This window comes from Cupressus sempervirens, chromosome 9, assembly GCF_028749045.1.
Source record: "Cupressus sempervirens isolate cs-2001-9-10 chromosome 9, ASM2874904v1, whole genome shotgun sequence".
Classification (NCBI taxonomy): Eukaryota; Viridiplantae; Streptophyta; class Pinopsida; order Cupressales; family Cupressaceae; genus Cupressus; species Cupressus sempervirens.
The window spans coordinates 560,392,463-560,410,070 of record NC_143126.1 but is presented as its reverse complement, the minus strand read 5'-3'; the positions used below and the strand labels follow the sequence as shown (position 1 = coordinate 560,410,070).

At 35.5% G+C, this 17,608-nt stretch overlaps 1 protein-coding gene across 1 annotated transcript in view; it reads right to left on the bottom strand.

The window, feature by feature from the left end:
- The window catches only part of APG5 (autophagy protein Apg5 family), a 136,981-nt gene that overhangs the window by 109,290 nt on the left and 10,083 nt on the right, over positions 1-17,608 (bottom strand). Inside the window, exons 2-3 of the mRNA XM_089801081.1 lie at positions 13,587-13,711; positions 8,691-8,757 (exon numbers count right to left, since the gene is read on the bottom strand). Of these exons, the coding sequence (XP_089657207.1) occupies positions 8,691-8,757; positions 13,587-13,711 (192 nt within the window). The remainder of the gene's footprint in view (positions 1-8,690; positions 8,758-13,586; positions 13,712-17,608) is intronic.

The window sequence follows — 17,608 nt, the reverse complement described above, 5'->3', positions numbered from 1 at the left end:
AACAAGGACCCTACCCCGACCCGCAGCGAACCCAGGGGTGGATCTGGACCCATGCGGACCCGGACCCAAATCCAAGCAACAAGGGACAAATCCAGCTTCTTCGAAAATAACAATATAATTTATTTTCCATATTTTTATGAAGATTTAGTGTTCTTTAATTTGTAGAGCATGTTTTTCCCATTTTAAACCCATGTAAGTGAATTCCATTTACACTTTAACTTTGTCGTGTCAAGGCCACAAATATGTAATACAACTATGCCCTATGTTGTTGGAAAGTAACCAGGTACAAAGCACTTAAGAAAAATAAACACAACAATAGTGAAATCCAAGATTTGGTAATTCATCCCAATCAAAACATCTTTGCTTTTTTGTTCACACTATAATTAGTGGTTGTAAACTCTATTTAAGAGTTCATTGTTAAATTTCATAGTTACATTGCCCTGGGGGATGGGGGGACGACAGAACGAGGGGACAAGTTTCTGGGACGAGGGGGAAGAGGGGCCTTAATTTGGGTACGGTGGAGGGACTGTGGGGGGACGGCGGCAGGGGACAAGAGGAGCGGTATATATATATATATATATATATATATATATATATATATATATATATATATATATATATATATATATATATATATATATATATATATGTTACTTAAAACGCTAGTTTTGAAAATATGTATTGCAATATAAGATATAAAGATGTAAGAGAGTAAGTACTTGAACACTGCATTGAATTGGAACATCGAACATTACACATATATAGTCGAATCCGTAAATAGTCAACATCGGAATGTCCCCCATCCTCAGTGGAGGTGACAGAATCTGGTGGCGCTGCTAGGAACAGGGGGACGAAGTCCCCAAGTCCCCGGTGCGTTGAAGTCTCCAGGATGTCGGGCAAAGGATGAATTATGTTTTTTAATGTTTATCCAGTTTTTACAGGATGTTACTAGAGCAAATTTTTCTGCAAGGTTATTTTTCTATAATTTGTGTTTTAAAAAAAATGTAGGAAAAATAAAATAAAAAACATCTGTCAAAGCATCTGATTGTAAACCCGAGCTAGGGTTTACTGTTTTCCTGGTCTTGAATCGTGACTAGAACAAGTGTTTTTATTCATTATTTTTGTGGGCAAATCTGCAAATTGTGTTTATTTCTGCAGAAATTTTCATTAGTTTTCTTTGCCATTTCTGCCACCCATGACTCCTGGAGGCAGCACCCGTTTTTAACGGAAATTTTGAGCTTTTTTCACATCTAAAATTCTGTGGTTTCCATCACTTTTATGCTGCTAAAAATTATGTTTTCTAGAAAGCATTGTTAGTTTTTTGGGGTTTTAAATGTGTGTTTATCACTGTTAAATCTGTGTGCGTCTTCTATTAAAAACCTGTCATTTTTCCCTGCAAAAATAATCCACAAATTCTGCCTACAAGACCCGCATTTTTTTGGCTGCTCTTTTTCTTCTTAAGACCACTAAAATCTGCATTTTTCTAGTTTATTTTTGGCCACGCGTTCTGCCAATTTTCCGGGCAAAACTTACACATGATCTTTTTTAAAACTCCGTCCATTTTTTAACAATTTCCCATTCTTTTCCTGCAATTATCTACATTTTCCTGGATGGGATCTTTTTCTCTATTTGGCCAATATTTTTGGGCTTCATTTTTCCAAACACATTTTTTATTATTTTGAATCCCTAAAATCCAAATATTTAAATTTTTGAAATTAGGGTTTCCTGTTGACCTTTTGCTCTAAAGCCCACTTATGGGTTTCCTCTATTTTTTATTTTAAATAATTAGAGAACGTTTTTCTGAGTTCATCCTGTATATACCATTTTTCCAGCATGTTTTATCTATCTTGATTTTCTGTCTTTATTAGGTTGACTAGCAACCTCGATTTCAATGATGGATGGGAATCAACATTATGTTGGAAGGAAATCTGCAGTATAGTGGCTGCAATTACAATACTTAGAAGCAACACATGATGACGATATTTTAAAATCATTTTCTTGAAAAGATCATTTTTGGTGTGGAGGCACATCTTACCCAAGCTCAAACAAATTAGGATAAATGGGATAAACGTAATCAAAAAGTTGCCATGTTGATCAAATTCTCAATCACAGATGATCAGCTCCCTTAGGTGCCTTCAAGAAAAACAGCTAAAGAAATATTGGATATCTTGAAGGATCTCTATGAGACGTCCAACAAGAGGCGCACTTTCTTTTTGAAGAATATGTTGTTTTCTATCATGATGGATGAGAACACCCCGCCCCAGGCACATCTTACAAAAATCAAGGGCCTGCATGTCCACCAGCTAGAAGCTATTGACCGCAAGATGGAAGAAGATATGGTAGTGATCATGTTGAAAAGCCAGTCCCGATCTATGAGCACTTCATAAAGATGCTCAATATCACTTCCACTTGTGTTGCCCTAACATTCTCCGAATTTTGCAACAAGATAGATGGAAGCAACAGTTTGGAAATCATGACAGTTCCTCCTCTTCTCAACAAGTCGCCTTTCCAGGACAAACCTCAAACAAGAACAAAGATGACTCTCACTTCTCTCCACAGAAACGATAAGGTGAACCTCTGACATCTTCACATAAGAAGTGTTAAGTGCAATTATTGTCACAAGCTTGGTCACATGAAAAAAGATTGCAAGAAACGATTGGAAGATGTAGCCTTCACAAGAATTGTCTCAACAGAAGATCTCAGTTGCTCCACATTTAGATGAGAAGGAGCTTGCCCCGTATGCATTCTAATCAGCTCATATTATGGGAGGGTTTTAATAATTGTTTCTCAAAAATTATCTGGTGGGTTTTCATTATTTTTTCTCTTAAATAAAATTATTTAGGTTTTACCATTTTCCCTTAAAAACAGCATTTCATATTCTTTGACCCGTATTCTTTGATTTGTATCTCTACTTATGTTTGGTTTTGATTGATTTTTCACATCAAAATTCATGTTTGGTTTTGGTCAATTTTCCACCTGAAAAATCATTCTTGGTTTCTATATGCAAAGTTCTTGAGGGATGTTATATCAAGGTGTTTATTGTTTTTCTCCAAAAAATGATACTTTGTAGTTTGTACTATTCAAATCATGGTATTTTGCAGTCAGTTTTGGGACATTTTGATCATCTGTATAGTTTGGAGAGTTTTATACTTATTCTTAGTGTATATTTGTTTCTAGGGGAGGATGGTTTTAGTTATCTAATGTAATTGTTAATGCAATTGCAATTACATTTATCCAATTTTGACAATTTCAGGAACATGTGAAACACACATCCACATGTTGAAGGTAACATGAGGGTCAAACTAGACCAATAAGCAAGTCCAACATTCTATCAAGAAGAAAAACAAAAATATATAATATGTATTGCAGCAGTTACAAAAAACTAAGTTACTGATGTTGGTTTTGATGCTGATGCGAGTGCGGGGAGTTGATGCACGGATGCGCGAATTTTTTTTGGGATTTTGGATGTGTTTGGATGTTTGGTTTTGATTGATTTTTCACATCAAAAATCATGTTTGGTTTTGATTGATTTTCCGCCTAAAAAATCATTTTTGGTTTCTGTTATACGCAAAGTTCTCGTGGGATGTTATTTCAAGGTTTTTATTGTTTTTCTCAAAAAAAATGATACTTTGTAGTTCGTACTATTCAAATCATGGTATTTTGCAATCAATTGTGGGACATTTTGATCATCTGTATAGTTTGGAGAGTTCTACAGTTCATCTTAGTGTATCTCTGTCTCTAGGGAAGGACGGTTTAGTTATCAAACATCAGGCTGGGTATTTTTGTGATTATTTTTGGTCACTAGTTATGCAAATTCTAGGAGGGTCAATGGAAGAGTTTATGTCAAGCTCTACTCTCCCACCACCAAATCATTCTAAAGAAGCGGACCACCTTCTCCGTTCTATTTTCTCTAGCTACACTTGGTCATTGACATTTTGCAAATCCAGGGAGGATCTCAGCATTTGTAGAATGTTCTGGCGTATTTGTAACCACAAGACATGTATTGTCTTCTATAGGGTAGTTCATACAATTACCATTAGCGGGAGGGTATTAGAATATTTTTGGTATCTCAGTATATTTAGCTAGTTCTACTTAATGATCATTTAGGTTTTCTTTTTAGTTTGTTCTTTCAATTCTATTATAGATGTTGTCTTTATTAAGACAACCTTGTCTTTTTCTTCAAATTATAAATAGCATTTGTGAACTCTATTTAAGATTTCACTGTTAATACAATTACGTTTATCCAATTTTTACAATTTCAAGAACAAGTGAAACACAAATCCACATGTTAAAGGTAATATGAGGGTCAACCTAAACCAATAAGCAAGCGCAACATTCAATCAAGAAGAAAATCAAAAATATAAGTAACCGATGTTGGTTTTGTGATGCAGGTGTGAATGCGTGGCGCTGATGCACAGTTTTTTTGGGGGATTTTGAATGCATTTGGGTGCATCCATATATATATAGTGTATGTATGCAAAGAAATGCAAGAAATATACAAAAGTAAACCATTCGATAGCATGATACTTCAACACTGATAGTTCAAATTGAAATAAGAAGAGAGCCCAATTGCAAACAAAATGAGAAGAATGAGCAATGAATGGCCCCTTCTAGGGTCGTTTTAGGGTTTAGGAGCAAAAATAGGATTAAAAAAATCAATTGGTATTTTTGTGATTATTTTTGGTCACCAGTTATGTAGATTTTAGGAAGGTCAATGGAAGAGTTTGTGTCAAGCTCTACTCTCCCACCACCAAATCATTCTAAAGAAGCGGACCACCTTCTCCATTTTATTTTCTCTAGCTACACTTGGTCATTGACATTTTGTAGATCCAGGGAGGGTCTCAACATTCGTAGAATGTTCTAGCGTATTTGTAACTACAAGACATGTATTGTCTTTTGCAGGGTAGTTCGTAGAATTACCATTAATAGAGGGTATTAGAATTTTTTGGTATCTCGCTATATTTAGCTAGCTCTAGTTAATGATCATTTAGGCTTTCTCTTTAGTTTGTTCTTTCAATTCTATTTATAGACGCTGTCTTTATTAAGACAACCTTGTCTTTTTGTTCACGCTATAAATAGCATATGTGAACTCTAATTAAGATTTCATTGTTAATGCAATTATGTTTATCCAATTTTTACAATTTCAAGAACATGTAAAACACACATCCACATGTTAAAGGTAACATGAGGGTCAACCTAGACCAATAAGCAAGTGCAACATTCAATCAAGAAGAAAACCAAAAACATAAGTTACCAATTCTGATGTGGGTGGGGGTGCACGGTGCTGATGCGCAATTTTTTGGGGGGATTTTGGATGCATTTGGGTGCGTCCATAAATGTGTGTGTGCGCGCGTGCGTGTGCGAGTGCGCGTGCGCCTGTGTGTGTGCGTGTGCGTGTGCGAGTGCGCGTGTGCGCCTGTGTGTGTGCGTGTGCGTGTGCGTGTGCGTGTGCGTGTGTGTGTCTATATATATAATGCATATATGCAAAGAAATGCAAGAAATATACAAAAGTAAACCATTCCATAGCTTGATAGTTCAAATTGAAATAAGAAGTGATCCCAGCTGCAAACGAAATGAGAAGAATGAGCAATGAATGGCCTCTTCTAGGGTCATTTTAGGGTTTAGGAGCAAAAATAGGATTAAAAAAATCAATTAACACATGCTTTTTAAAGTCACTTAAGTGACTCAGTGTTGAAAAAGTCACGGGTGCTCTCCAGATGCACCCGTATGTTATCTGGGTGCTCTCTAGGTGCTCTTGGAAGCATCCCAAGCGAATCCACGGACGCTGGGCGTGCTTCCTGAAAGCACAAGTGCAGCATACAAAAGCACCAGAACATCCTAACGCCCTAGTGTCAGCACCCTGGATTTTTGAGAGAGAATCGATATCTTAGGGAAAAAAACAATGGAATATGGATCTCCTATAGCAAACAGGGAAAAAGGATCAACTATGGTTCTGCTTTGTTACAGAAGCCTGAGAACAGAAAATCTACAGTCACAAGTGTAAATTGAGGAAAGTACAGTGGAATATAAGGGAGACTCCCAAAGGGTAGAAAAGCACATATAAGGCAAAAGAAGGATTAGTACACAGAAAAAATTCCTGACTGAGTATGGTTGGCCACAAAATGCATGTAGTGATAAATTAGCTTCAAAAGTGGGAACTAGAAACACATGATGCAGAAATCTCAGAAAGATTACCCACAGTGCGGCCCAAACCAACAATGATACCAAGTTATATAATCCAATTCCAGAGAACACACCTAAGAATGCAGAAATGCAAAATAAATTAAGAAATTAACAGCCAAAAACTGATGTTCCACACTCTTCATTAACGGAATTAAAAGATTTACAAGGCCAAGCATAAGCAAACTTCCTCAGAAGCAGGCTTACAGAATCATTCTTCTCATCATCTTTTCAATCATGAGATACTTGAATTTATGGCTGGTACATATCATGACGTGACTGGTCTAAATGGACAACTGTGATCAGTATTCATTGAAATAATTGGGTCACTCTTCTTCTTTGCCACTGTAGGTCAAACCACTTGCTTCAGGGTGGCTGCCAGATAAATCAAATGGGTCCTCAGGGTTGGACATAAAAATGGTGCAGGACAGTGTTTATAATTCCTTTGCACAATTTACTTTTCTCTATTACCCTTTACTTTCAAGTTTAATCCGAAAAAGTGTCAGCTCAACCATTCATGAGGCCAACATATTATTCTGCTCAGGCCGGAGCATGGGGTGACAACAAAAGTGATGGCTAGAGGATATTGTCCGTTGGTGGTTTTACTCGCAAACAGAAAAGCAATGTAACTTGGTAATAGGTATACAAATGCCCTATTTATCCAATATATATTGCTCTGCAAGTTAAAAGAAAGATGTTCCATAAGTTTTCGATTCACTAATTGCAGATAGCAGTACAAACATCCTCCCCAAAACAGGCACCATGTTTTCCCTTCCTGCCAAGTTCCATTGAACTTTTTGCCTGATTGAGCAGAAAAAAATTTAGCTCAATTACCAGTGGAAGCTTCTCCAGATATGCATATGAAATGTGCAGAAAGCTTGTAAACAATAAAAATTCTCTCTTCATGTTTAGAATGAGATTCAAGCACATGAAGGGTAGAATAGTACTGTCAAGGTAACACTGAGAAGAATCTATCACAATTTAGAGTGATAAAGAAAGGAACCAACACCAACAACATCAAATACAACCCTTCCAAAGTGATAGGCATTGCTCAATTAGAAAATCTCTTTATCTGAGAGGAAAAGGGTGATGACCAAAAAGAGGTTGAAGTACATTCTAGAGTGAGGGATATATATAGGTTTCATGCTTCAAGAACTTTAACAAAAGCATTTGCCATATAGAGATTTTCCAACTTAGGTTTTTCCAAGGAGAATTTGGTGCTACTGTTGATGCTATTATTGAAATGCCCATCACATTTTTTAGTTATTTTCGGTACCACATGCTACTGGTGAGCATTATTTCAATGTTGGGATAAGATGTATACATGTTATTTACAGTTGCATTGGTAACCATTTCAGCAAATGTAGCTGTAAACACAGGTATTTCAGCCTTTCTACAGTTCAGCATCAGCTTCTGTAATTACAAATTTTATGATATGTGAGTATGTGCAATAGCATATAATTATAAGATCACTGATTTTTAATAGTGTAATAATGTATTTAGTCTATGCAAATTGTAGTCTCCCATGGGATGTCAATGACAACATATAATGAGGCAAACATCAATTCTAGCAAAATTATTTGTTGGAATTCAGTACCTTGCTAATTGAATCAGCAGCATAATCACTTGAAAATATCTGTGCTGAAAAATGTACGATTCATAGCTCGACCAATTATAGATCAGATTTGTACCATAACAGTCTACAATCTAAATAATACTTTTATGCCAGCCAAAAATATCACAGAAATAATTATGTCTTGATTCAACTTCAAACCCGAATCCTTCTTCCTACTATTTGTGATGAACATGTCCAGTGGACATTAAACTAGTGGCTTATGAATGTTAGATTCACATTTTGAGTTTTACTGAGGTTCAACTTAATGCCATATGGAGAAAACCATGCACTGATATTCACACAGGCATATCCATGCTCATTGCAACTTAACAAATCCCTCGTAAACAAACATAAAGTCTGTTGAGGCAATTGTGCATCAAGCATGATAAGTGCAAAAAGCTTGTGAGCACAAAATATAGCCTTTGATGGCTGATAGCATTCATCATATGTACTGAGGCTTTCAAATTATGGTCTTTATCACAATTTTTGCATTCACTGCCCTGCATCCTTGATTGTCAGGCATACACTAGAAAAAAGCATGTGAAATATTTTGAATGCTAAGCTAAAATTAATCCTGTGCTTTTGCACAAGCCCAAGAACATATAATAATCAATTGGTTTAAGTAGAAGCGAGTGTAATGAGAATGAAACAATTAAAGGACTGTCACAAAATAGTAAATATAAAAAAGTTAAAATAATAAAGCACTGGAAGAATGACATCTCAGTAGTGCTAATAAGAACATTTGTTAATGTCTCTCCTTCGAATGAAACAACACAATAATGCCTAGGCAGATGCTTACAAACCAGAATGACACTGACCCAATGGTCTATACTATAATTCCTAAAAACTTATATTTTCTTTCAGAAATAATGTACAATATTCCAAGAGCCTCTACCGTTATATTCCAGGGCCTTTCAGGTTCTGCACAAAGGAGATCAAACAAGACTCCAGTTGGTATGTACCTGCAGAAATAAACAAGTTAAGGCATTCAGGTTTCAAGCATCTTGCAGAAATCTATAAAAAGCAATAAGCCAATATGGTACAATGACAAAACTTAGATAATTGATGTAATTAGCAACCATGCCGCACCACAAAAGTGGATAACATAATGTGGAACTTAAAATAAACACAAAAATCCAAACAAATCACCAGTTCTAACTCAGCATTCATATGTCACCTCTTTCACAGTATGCTCGAGAAAGATTAACGTTCCATGTTTTAGATCCATTAATATTTATATTTAGAAACTTCTTGACGGGTTACTTTGAAATATAGATTAGACTTATATGAACAGTAAGTTACAAATGAAATTTGACAATAATTCTTGTTTGGTTATTAATTAACTAGGTTAAACATGCCAATGCCTACTTGGTTCTATCCAACTGCAAAAATAAAAGAAATATGAGAAACAAAAGAGAGAAATTTAAAAGCCAAAACATGCCCCATTAGAAACGTTTGCCAATTTCTAATTCTAATACTCCCAATTGCCAAAATAAAAGAAATATGAGAAACAAAAGATAGAAATTTAGAAGCCAAAACCTGTCCCATTAGAAACGTTTCCCAATTTCTGATTCTAATACTCCCAATCTTCATACTACTGCAGGTTATAGAGACTCCAGCAGGTTATAGAGACTCCCATAAACAATACTCTTACAGTAATAGGTCTGTTCATCTTCTTCACTAAACTGAATCTATTTTCCAAGATGTCATCCAAACAAACATTTTCCTGTAAATTAAGAATGAATTGGAAATGTCTCCATCTCACTGAATCTTATAAAGCTGGGCTAGATTTACCCGTTGCTGGAAAAATAACTAGATTGGAGATATCATAAGTGTTGAAGATTGCAGCTTTGATAGAGATCTTTATCTCTGATTTTATGAAATAGCATTATGACTGTTATGGTCATGTTCAGCTGAAGAAGAGATTTCTAATAATATTTGAAATAATATCAAATAAAGAGACATGTGTCATGCACCATGTGAAGAGGCGTGATGAAGAGACCTTTAGTTATGTAGTGAAGAATCTCTCTATTCTTTATATATATCACATCAAGCAAAAAGCATTGTACCTGAACCTTTTTATTATCAATAAAAGATATATTTTGCTGCTGTGGCTGGGTTTTTCCCTTCAAGTGGAAGGGTTTTCCCAAGATAAATTGTTGTTTTTCATGTCTTCTTCTAATTTTCTTATTGCTGTTTATTGTCACGTTCTGAGTCAAAACTTTAACATGGTATCAGAGCCAGGTTAGATATCAGCAATAGACAAAATTTCTTCTCCAGCTCGCGTATCTGTTGAGTGTTTTTAGACTTTCTATCTGGATATCTGAATTTGTTGTTGTAGATCCAATTCAATAAAAATGTTCAGATATCACAAAAGTTCTTCTATTTGTCGTCAAAGTCTTCATGACATTCATGTGTGGTTCCATGTTCCTTATTATGTCAGATTAGCGGTGATTTTAAGATGCGGCTGGGCATGTAATTATTTATTGTACATTATTTTTGGTTCTATTAATCTATGTAAATGTTTTCATAAGCATACTTTTGGTTGCTGTCTCTGATATTCAATTTTGTTTGTGATTGTGTTCTTTTTCATTGTTATTGCTTATTCATCGTAGTCTTTGTATTTAGCTGAAGATGATCTATCTTCTTGCTGCTTCTGTCTCTGCTCGACTTCATGATACTATGGTGCCAGATATCATTTTTTTAATTCTTTCATATATTTTCATCTATATGTCATCGGTTATTTTCCTCCCTGCAGTTACGAGAGTTACTTATATTCCATCCTCATATTGGGTTTATAATGACATGGCATCGGGTCTTATTGATGTTCGCAATAGCTCAAGTTATGACCGTTGTGTCTTACTTGGTGCCTTGATAATCATCAGTTCATTGTGATGAATCAGTTTTCAATTATATCTGTTGTGTCGTGGCTTACTAATAGAAGTGTCAGCATCATCAAATGTGGTGATTGTCTTTAGGCTTTCTGCAAAACATTTTTGAGCAAACAGCAGAGCAGATGTGAATTGGATGTTCTCAATAGACACTCTGTGTTTCCTGTGGAGACTCTTCTGTTCTGAGAAGTCTAAACGATAGTTGCTGCAACAGAAATATATTCATAGCATCTCTTGACAGAAGATGTGGTTGTTGTGTCATTATTGTCCATCTGGTCTTTTGTGAATTACCCTCTAGTTTACATCAGCTATAGTTATAATAATATAGTGCATTTAATGTGTGCATGAAAAACATATCTTGTAGAATTTTCAGTGTTGTTTATTTCAGTAAGACTTTAGGGTCTGTTGTCTGATTGTGATAGTCAATGCGTTCAATCTGTAAAGAAAAATAACAACTGGAGCAGCTGGTGCGAATATATATGTGTCTGAAGAGAAGTATCAATAATAGGGGGCTTTGATATTTTATGTGTGATATTCTTCAGGTGATCGTTATTTTTTCGGCATTCAGATATATAAGTGACAATTATTTCTTATTGACTGATATTCTTCAGACATATATTGTATATCCTTTAAAGTCAGTATGATCGTGCATAGTCCAGTATGTTTACTTTAAGTGATTCTTGTCCAGGTTTGTAAAGTCTATATATTGTATTAAGAGTATCTGTCAGTAAATTTTGAAGTTTCACAAGTTCTGGGTCAGCACTATTAGTGTAGTATGAAAGCTGGGATTTCATCAGGAAATCGTTATCCTTTCATGGATCGTGTTGACTGGGTCTAATTATTCCTGAGATTAATCTACATCTGAGGGGGCATGAATGTCTTGTATGAAAGCAATATGATTGAACTGGCCTATTGGTAGCAGATGTTGATGCTGTTGAATGTAAGTGTCAATGACCTCTTGAGCTTGTTCTATTGTAGAGTTGAGTTCTTTTACATCCAGACTATAGAGAGAAGTATTTTATCTTTGAATCTTAATCTTGAATTCTTGTTATTGGGAATAGTGTATGTTTCTCAGATCTCTATTATAGTTGATTTTATGAGTTTGTAATATCTCTCATGGTTGCAGGGTGCAACAAGAAGCAACGAAATGAGAATGGTGCATTGATGATACATATTTAGAGGAAGATGTTTAGCTTCAGAGGGAGGTTACATCAGCTAGCTATCCTATTGTGGTGATCAAGCTGTCCCTGATGAGAGGGAATTTCTCTTGAGAAAGAATCACAGAAATTATACATGTGAAGACACTCTTCTTTGGGAGAAGACTGGGGTGAAAGCCCATGTTCCACCCTCTGCAAGCAAGTATGGTGAACCACCCTCTCTTAGTAGGCATGGTGGAAATGCATTCTTCTCTAGGGGAAGATTGAGGTGAAAGCGCTCGTTCCATCCTCTGCAAGAAGGTATGGTGGACCAACCTTTACGAGTAAGCATGGTGGAAATGCATTCTTCTCTGGGAGAAGATTGAGGTGAAAGCCCCCATTTCACCCTCTGCGAATAGGTGTGGTGGACCAACCTCTATGGGTAGGCATGGTGGAAGTCATCTGTGTGACTCCATGACTTTAATTTTATGTGCTTATGAAGTAATCATGATGAATTATGTTATGCTGAGATAACATGTGTTTATGAGAATATATGTGATATTGACATATTTGGTTGCAGCTGAGTAAGCTTGTCATACTAAAGATCTCTCTTGCTAAGAGGGAGTGTTGAAGATTGTAGTTGCAACAGAAATCTTTATCTCTGATTTTACGAAATAGCATTATGATCATTATGGTCAACTTCAGCTCAAGAAGACATTTGTAATAATATTTGAAATAATATCAAATAAAGAGACATGTCATGCGCCATGCAAGAGGCATGAACATGGAAATATGAAGAGTTTTATTTGGAAAATGAAGAGATCTTCAGTTGTCTGATGAAGAGTCTCTCTATTCTTTATATATATCGCATCAAGCAAAAAGCATTGAACTTGAACCTTTTTATTATCAATAAACAATATATTTTGCTAGTGTGGTTGGTTTTTTCCATTGTCAATAAAAGATATATTTTGCTAGTGTCATTGGTTTTTCCCTCCAAGTGGAAGAGTTTTCCCAAAATAAAGTTGTTGCGACTTTTGTCTTTTTCTAATTTTCTTATTGTTGTTTATCTTCATTTTCTGGGTCAAAAATTTAACAATTAGACCACCAGCTCTGCTAATTTTAATTTTAGATTAAAAACCCAAAAGCAAATGGTTACCTGGGCCCAATTTCCAAAGAGCTTTACAAACAACATCTTTGAACTATAATTGAATTTTTTTCTGTACATGGTGATAATATTTTCGATATGCCCAAACCACCCAATTCCTTAAATTGCTCTTTAAGCAACGTGACATATAAAAGCATTCATTTAAAAACCTAGGATATTTTGAATTATCTAGAGTATCATTAATTTTCATTTATTTTAATGCTGATATCAACATCAAATTGATATTATGGTTATTTTCCTTTTCTTTTCTTGTTTAATTTTATGAATGAAATTTCCATACCAAAGCATACTTCATGCTCCAACAATTCTGTGTTTCCTCAACCTGTACCCAATTCCCTAGTAGCTCATAACTACAGATTGATGATCAGAATAAGGTTGTAACCACATAGAAAAACATAATACCTATTGCAAAATTAAAACTAGAGTTTATTCAACTGTATAAATGAATATGATAAGGAAGCAATTATATCGATATCCTTGGATGATCACAATTTGTCAATGAGACTGCAAAAGACAGACAGTTAAAATACAACTAGAAAGGATATGCTGAAAACAAGATACAAATGAGTTCAACTTAAGGCCTTCCAAATAACTCATACCATTTCAAAGGTAGCCCTTTGTACTCAAACCACAGTGTATCTGTCCCAGGAGGCAAGGAACTCTGAAAATGAGGTTTTATAAGTGCTTCAAGCAAAGGCAAGTATCCGTTCCGTGGACCCAATACCTGAAAAATGTGAAATAACTTAATTATTACCAGCACTATTCATTTTCAATGCAATCTTGTTAATTAGATAACAAGTCAACAAAATAATTCCATCAGAAAAGGTCAAAATAACAAAATTAGATTGGCATGCACATCAAGATGGCTTTTGGTTATAATATCTCCATATGCGACATTACTGATTCTAACAAATATTAGTAACTGCATTTACAGAAACTAATCAGTGTTGCTTCCCAGTAATTGGAGCTTAAAGAGTTATCATAATCATGCATGCATTATGGTATTCCAATTTATGAATCTCGCAACAGTTGTTCAGTGCAACAAAGAATCAACATTTGATTGTTTCTGGTTATCTTACTTGAATAAAAGTGTTTGAAATTCTAAGCAGGTTAGAGATTATGAAAAGTTAAAAAATAAATTATGAGTCCATACACACTGATTTCAGCATTAGCAACCACCCTGATTCATGGCACAGTCAGGAAGTCAAAGCATTACATGCTGCCTTCTACCCAAAAGATGATTAACATACTTACATTTATCGATAAGCAATTTCAAATAATATATCAAAACATATTTCATTTTACCAAACTGCCTGGCATGCAAGCACAGAAAAGAAATGCGTTTTTCCTTGGTGCCAATATTTAACAAAACATGAGCTAAAATACCTGCACCTCATAGGGTTAGCAACAATACACTCAATCTCAAGTAAAGGATATTGGTAATCATATCTCCATCTTTCCTATGTTTTTTGGGGTATTAGCAATAACAATTGAAGTCATCAGCCTACAAGGACTTTCGGTAGCCTGCACTGGATTCGAGATATTCTCTGCGCAGAAAGGCTGCCATTTTGAAATATGGTCTCTATCTGTTTATGTAATCTGTTTATATATTTGGCCCCAAATTGATAAAATCATTTTTTCTAAAAAGTAAATTAAATTCCAGGACCCTCAATTCAATTTATGTTGCATTCGAGTTGAGATGAAAGTTTCTGCAGGAATGGGTAGAGATCTTGAAAACTCCCAAAAGGCATACAAAATTGGCCCACCCAAATGTTCCAATAAATAGCTTATTCAGACAAAACAACTGTTGGAGTAGGTTTCATCCCAAAAGCACAATCTGCAATATAATCTTCACAGGAAAGAAGCATTCACTAGAATAAAATGGATTGATTATGAGATGCAAATTAGCGTACATTGCATTGCTTATAAAGGTAGGGAGGGAGGGAGGGAGGGAGGGCGACAGTAAAAAATGGGCAATCAACTTATTAAAAACTAAATGCACTAATAATTACTAAATGATACCCAAGTAAACTTAAGCATGAGTAAATTGTAAACACACATTTAAACAATACTCCCCCCCCCCCCCCACTCCCCTCGCCCCCGGAGTGCAACTTAGGGAGTACAATTATTTTGCAATATAAGCAAGACGCGCTAAGGGTCCTGGCTACACAAATCATTCAGGTGCCTATGCACAATGCAATCTCTTATAATAGGAGAAAGGGAGAGAACAACATGAGGAAAACTCTATCCAAAAGAGAGAAAAGAAACCATCTAGATGATGTACGGGTGCATGGAGGATTCAATCATATCCATCAAGGACTACAAACATCATGTATATACAATGAATGATCCCGCCCTAGGAAGGAAAAAGAGATACATGATAGACCCCATAATGAATAATTTCCTGCCAAAATAGTGTGTGTTTGAAGACATAATATAATCCAATGCCTACAAACAACATTTGCCCCCTCGGAAAGAAGGTAAACCAAGTATAAATGTGGGAATTTTGTCCATTCTGGATAGGAATTGATAGGAAGCAAAATCCATAAGTAGAATGATGATGTCTCAGAAGTCAGCTCATATGTTGCCATATCCTTGGATGATGAAGATGGCTTAAACCAATCAGGTATGTGCCCAATATAAGGTGACAAACAAGGAAACAATAGAAACTGATTTTGAACAAGCTCCAAAGACAAAGATGAAGCAACAACTGATAGGACACAACTATCATCAAATAGAAGAGATAAACCTTCAATATCTCTCAAGTGCTGCGTCATATTCAAACTCCTCCAAGGTGCCATCATCAAAGGGAATATTATCAACATCTTCAAGTTGAAGAAGGCAATCTGAAGCAAGATCTTCTAGGAATGAAGGAACATGTGGATCTCTAAAATCCTCCCGAATAATGGTCCAAATTGTGCATGAGCATTGAATACCTCAAAACTTGGGGTAGATATCATGACAAAAACTTGGACTAATGCTACAACCCAATGTTACAAGCTTTGGACTCGGCAAGCACAAATTGGGCTCAAACTTGAATTTGGCATTCGAACTCGGCAATTAAAAACTCATGACATTCAAAGATTTTTAAGGATATAAAGTTTTTTTCATGCATCATTTAGTCAATTGACATCACATGCACAATAGTTGAGATAAATAAAAGATACCATGCACACAAACACAACTTTGCATAGATTACATAAGTATAAATGTAAATTTTTTAATATAATTACTTAAATTTAAACTAAATAACATAATAGAAATATAGTGTCACCATCTTAATGTCTACAATATCCATGGAATCAAAAGTCCATAACATATATCAAAATAAAGGTTCATAGTAGCCAATGTCCTCCTACGAGTATGCCTAAGATCGGTCATGGAAGACTCTAGAGCTATCCTCTCTCCCTTTGTTTGACACTGAACCTTAATGGCATGCTCATCATGATCATCCTTGTCATTGTCATACTCATCCTCATAACCCTCATAATCCTCCAAAAATGGAAATGCAGCTCAAGTTTGTAGAAGCCTCCTCCAAATGCTTGTTTTAACTCCTTTCAATGCTTAGATGCAAGAAACAAAGTGGCACAAACAATCAGCAACCGATATATGAGAGCTAAATGATTTGTCAATCTATCTCGTAAAACCCTAATACTCTTCTCTCGAGCCTTCTTTCTCTGTTGTTTAGGTTTGCAAGTGATAGAATGACCTTTTTAGGTCTTAGTCATGTAATACGTACCAAAAAAAAGGAAGGAAAAATCATAAAAATATTGGTTTTTCACTTTTTACATGCTACCTAATGCAGAGTCAGGCCAATGGGACTCAGCAAGTCTAGAAAATCTTGGGACTCGGTGAGTCTAGAAAATCTCACCCAAGACTCAATCGAGTTAGAGGCAAGAAGCCCCCAACCTCGGGGAGGCAACCTTGCCTCGAAACTCACAAAGTCATTGAAGGAATTGTTGAATCCTGTAACTATGCTACAACCAATCAACCCTATGAAATGATCATTCTTGTTACCCCCAACTACTATGACTTTGGCTCAAGAATGAGTCCATAAAGATGAGGTAAGAAATTAAGCTATCTTCAATGTGTGATGATTCCTTTTGTCAATGACTCATAATTGTCCTTAGTCAAAGTGATAACAAAAGGATGTATTATATAACTAATAATTACATCAATGATATACTTCTCAAATCATAAATACAAATCAACAAAATGAAACTGTACAAAACCAAGATTCTAACTTCAATGGAAAAAAAAACATCAAACAACAAAATATTTGAAGAATACGAATCCATCACAAAGTTATTGAAAGACCTTTTAGTTGATATTTGATTGGCAAAAAATGTCCTCCTTTTTCATAAAAGTTATGGAAAACTAAAAACAGGCCTATATGAGGTGCACTCTAAAGCACTAGGAAGCTTATTTCTAGTCAACCATGTGACCACGATGCATAATGGGTAGAAAAAAATGGAGCCAAGCAAGAAGTTTTAAATTGCTTGATTAGGTGCAGGGTTACCCTTGCCACCACAACTTCTCGAACGACCTCACCACCAAACCACAAGCCACACAACAACTGAATTGTATATATGACTATCAATTAATATAAACAAATATTTGA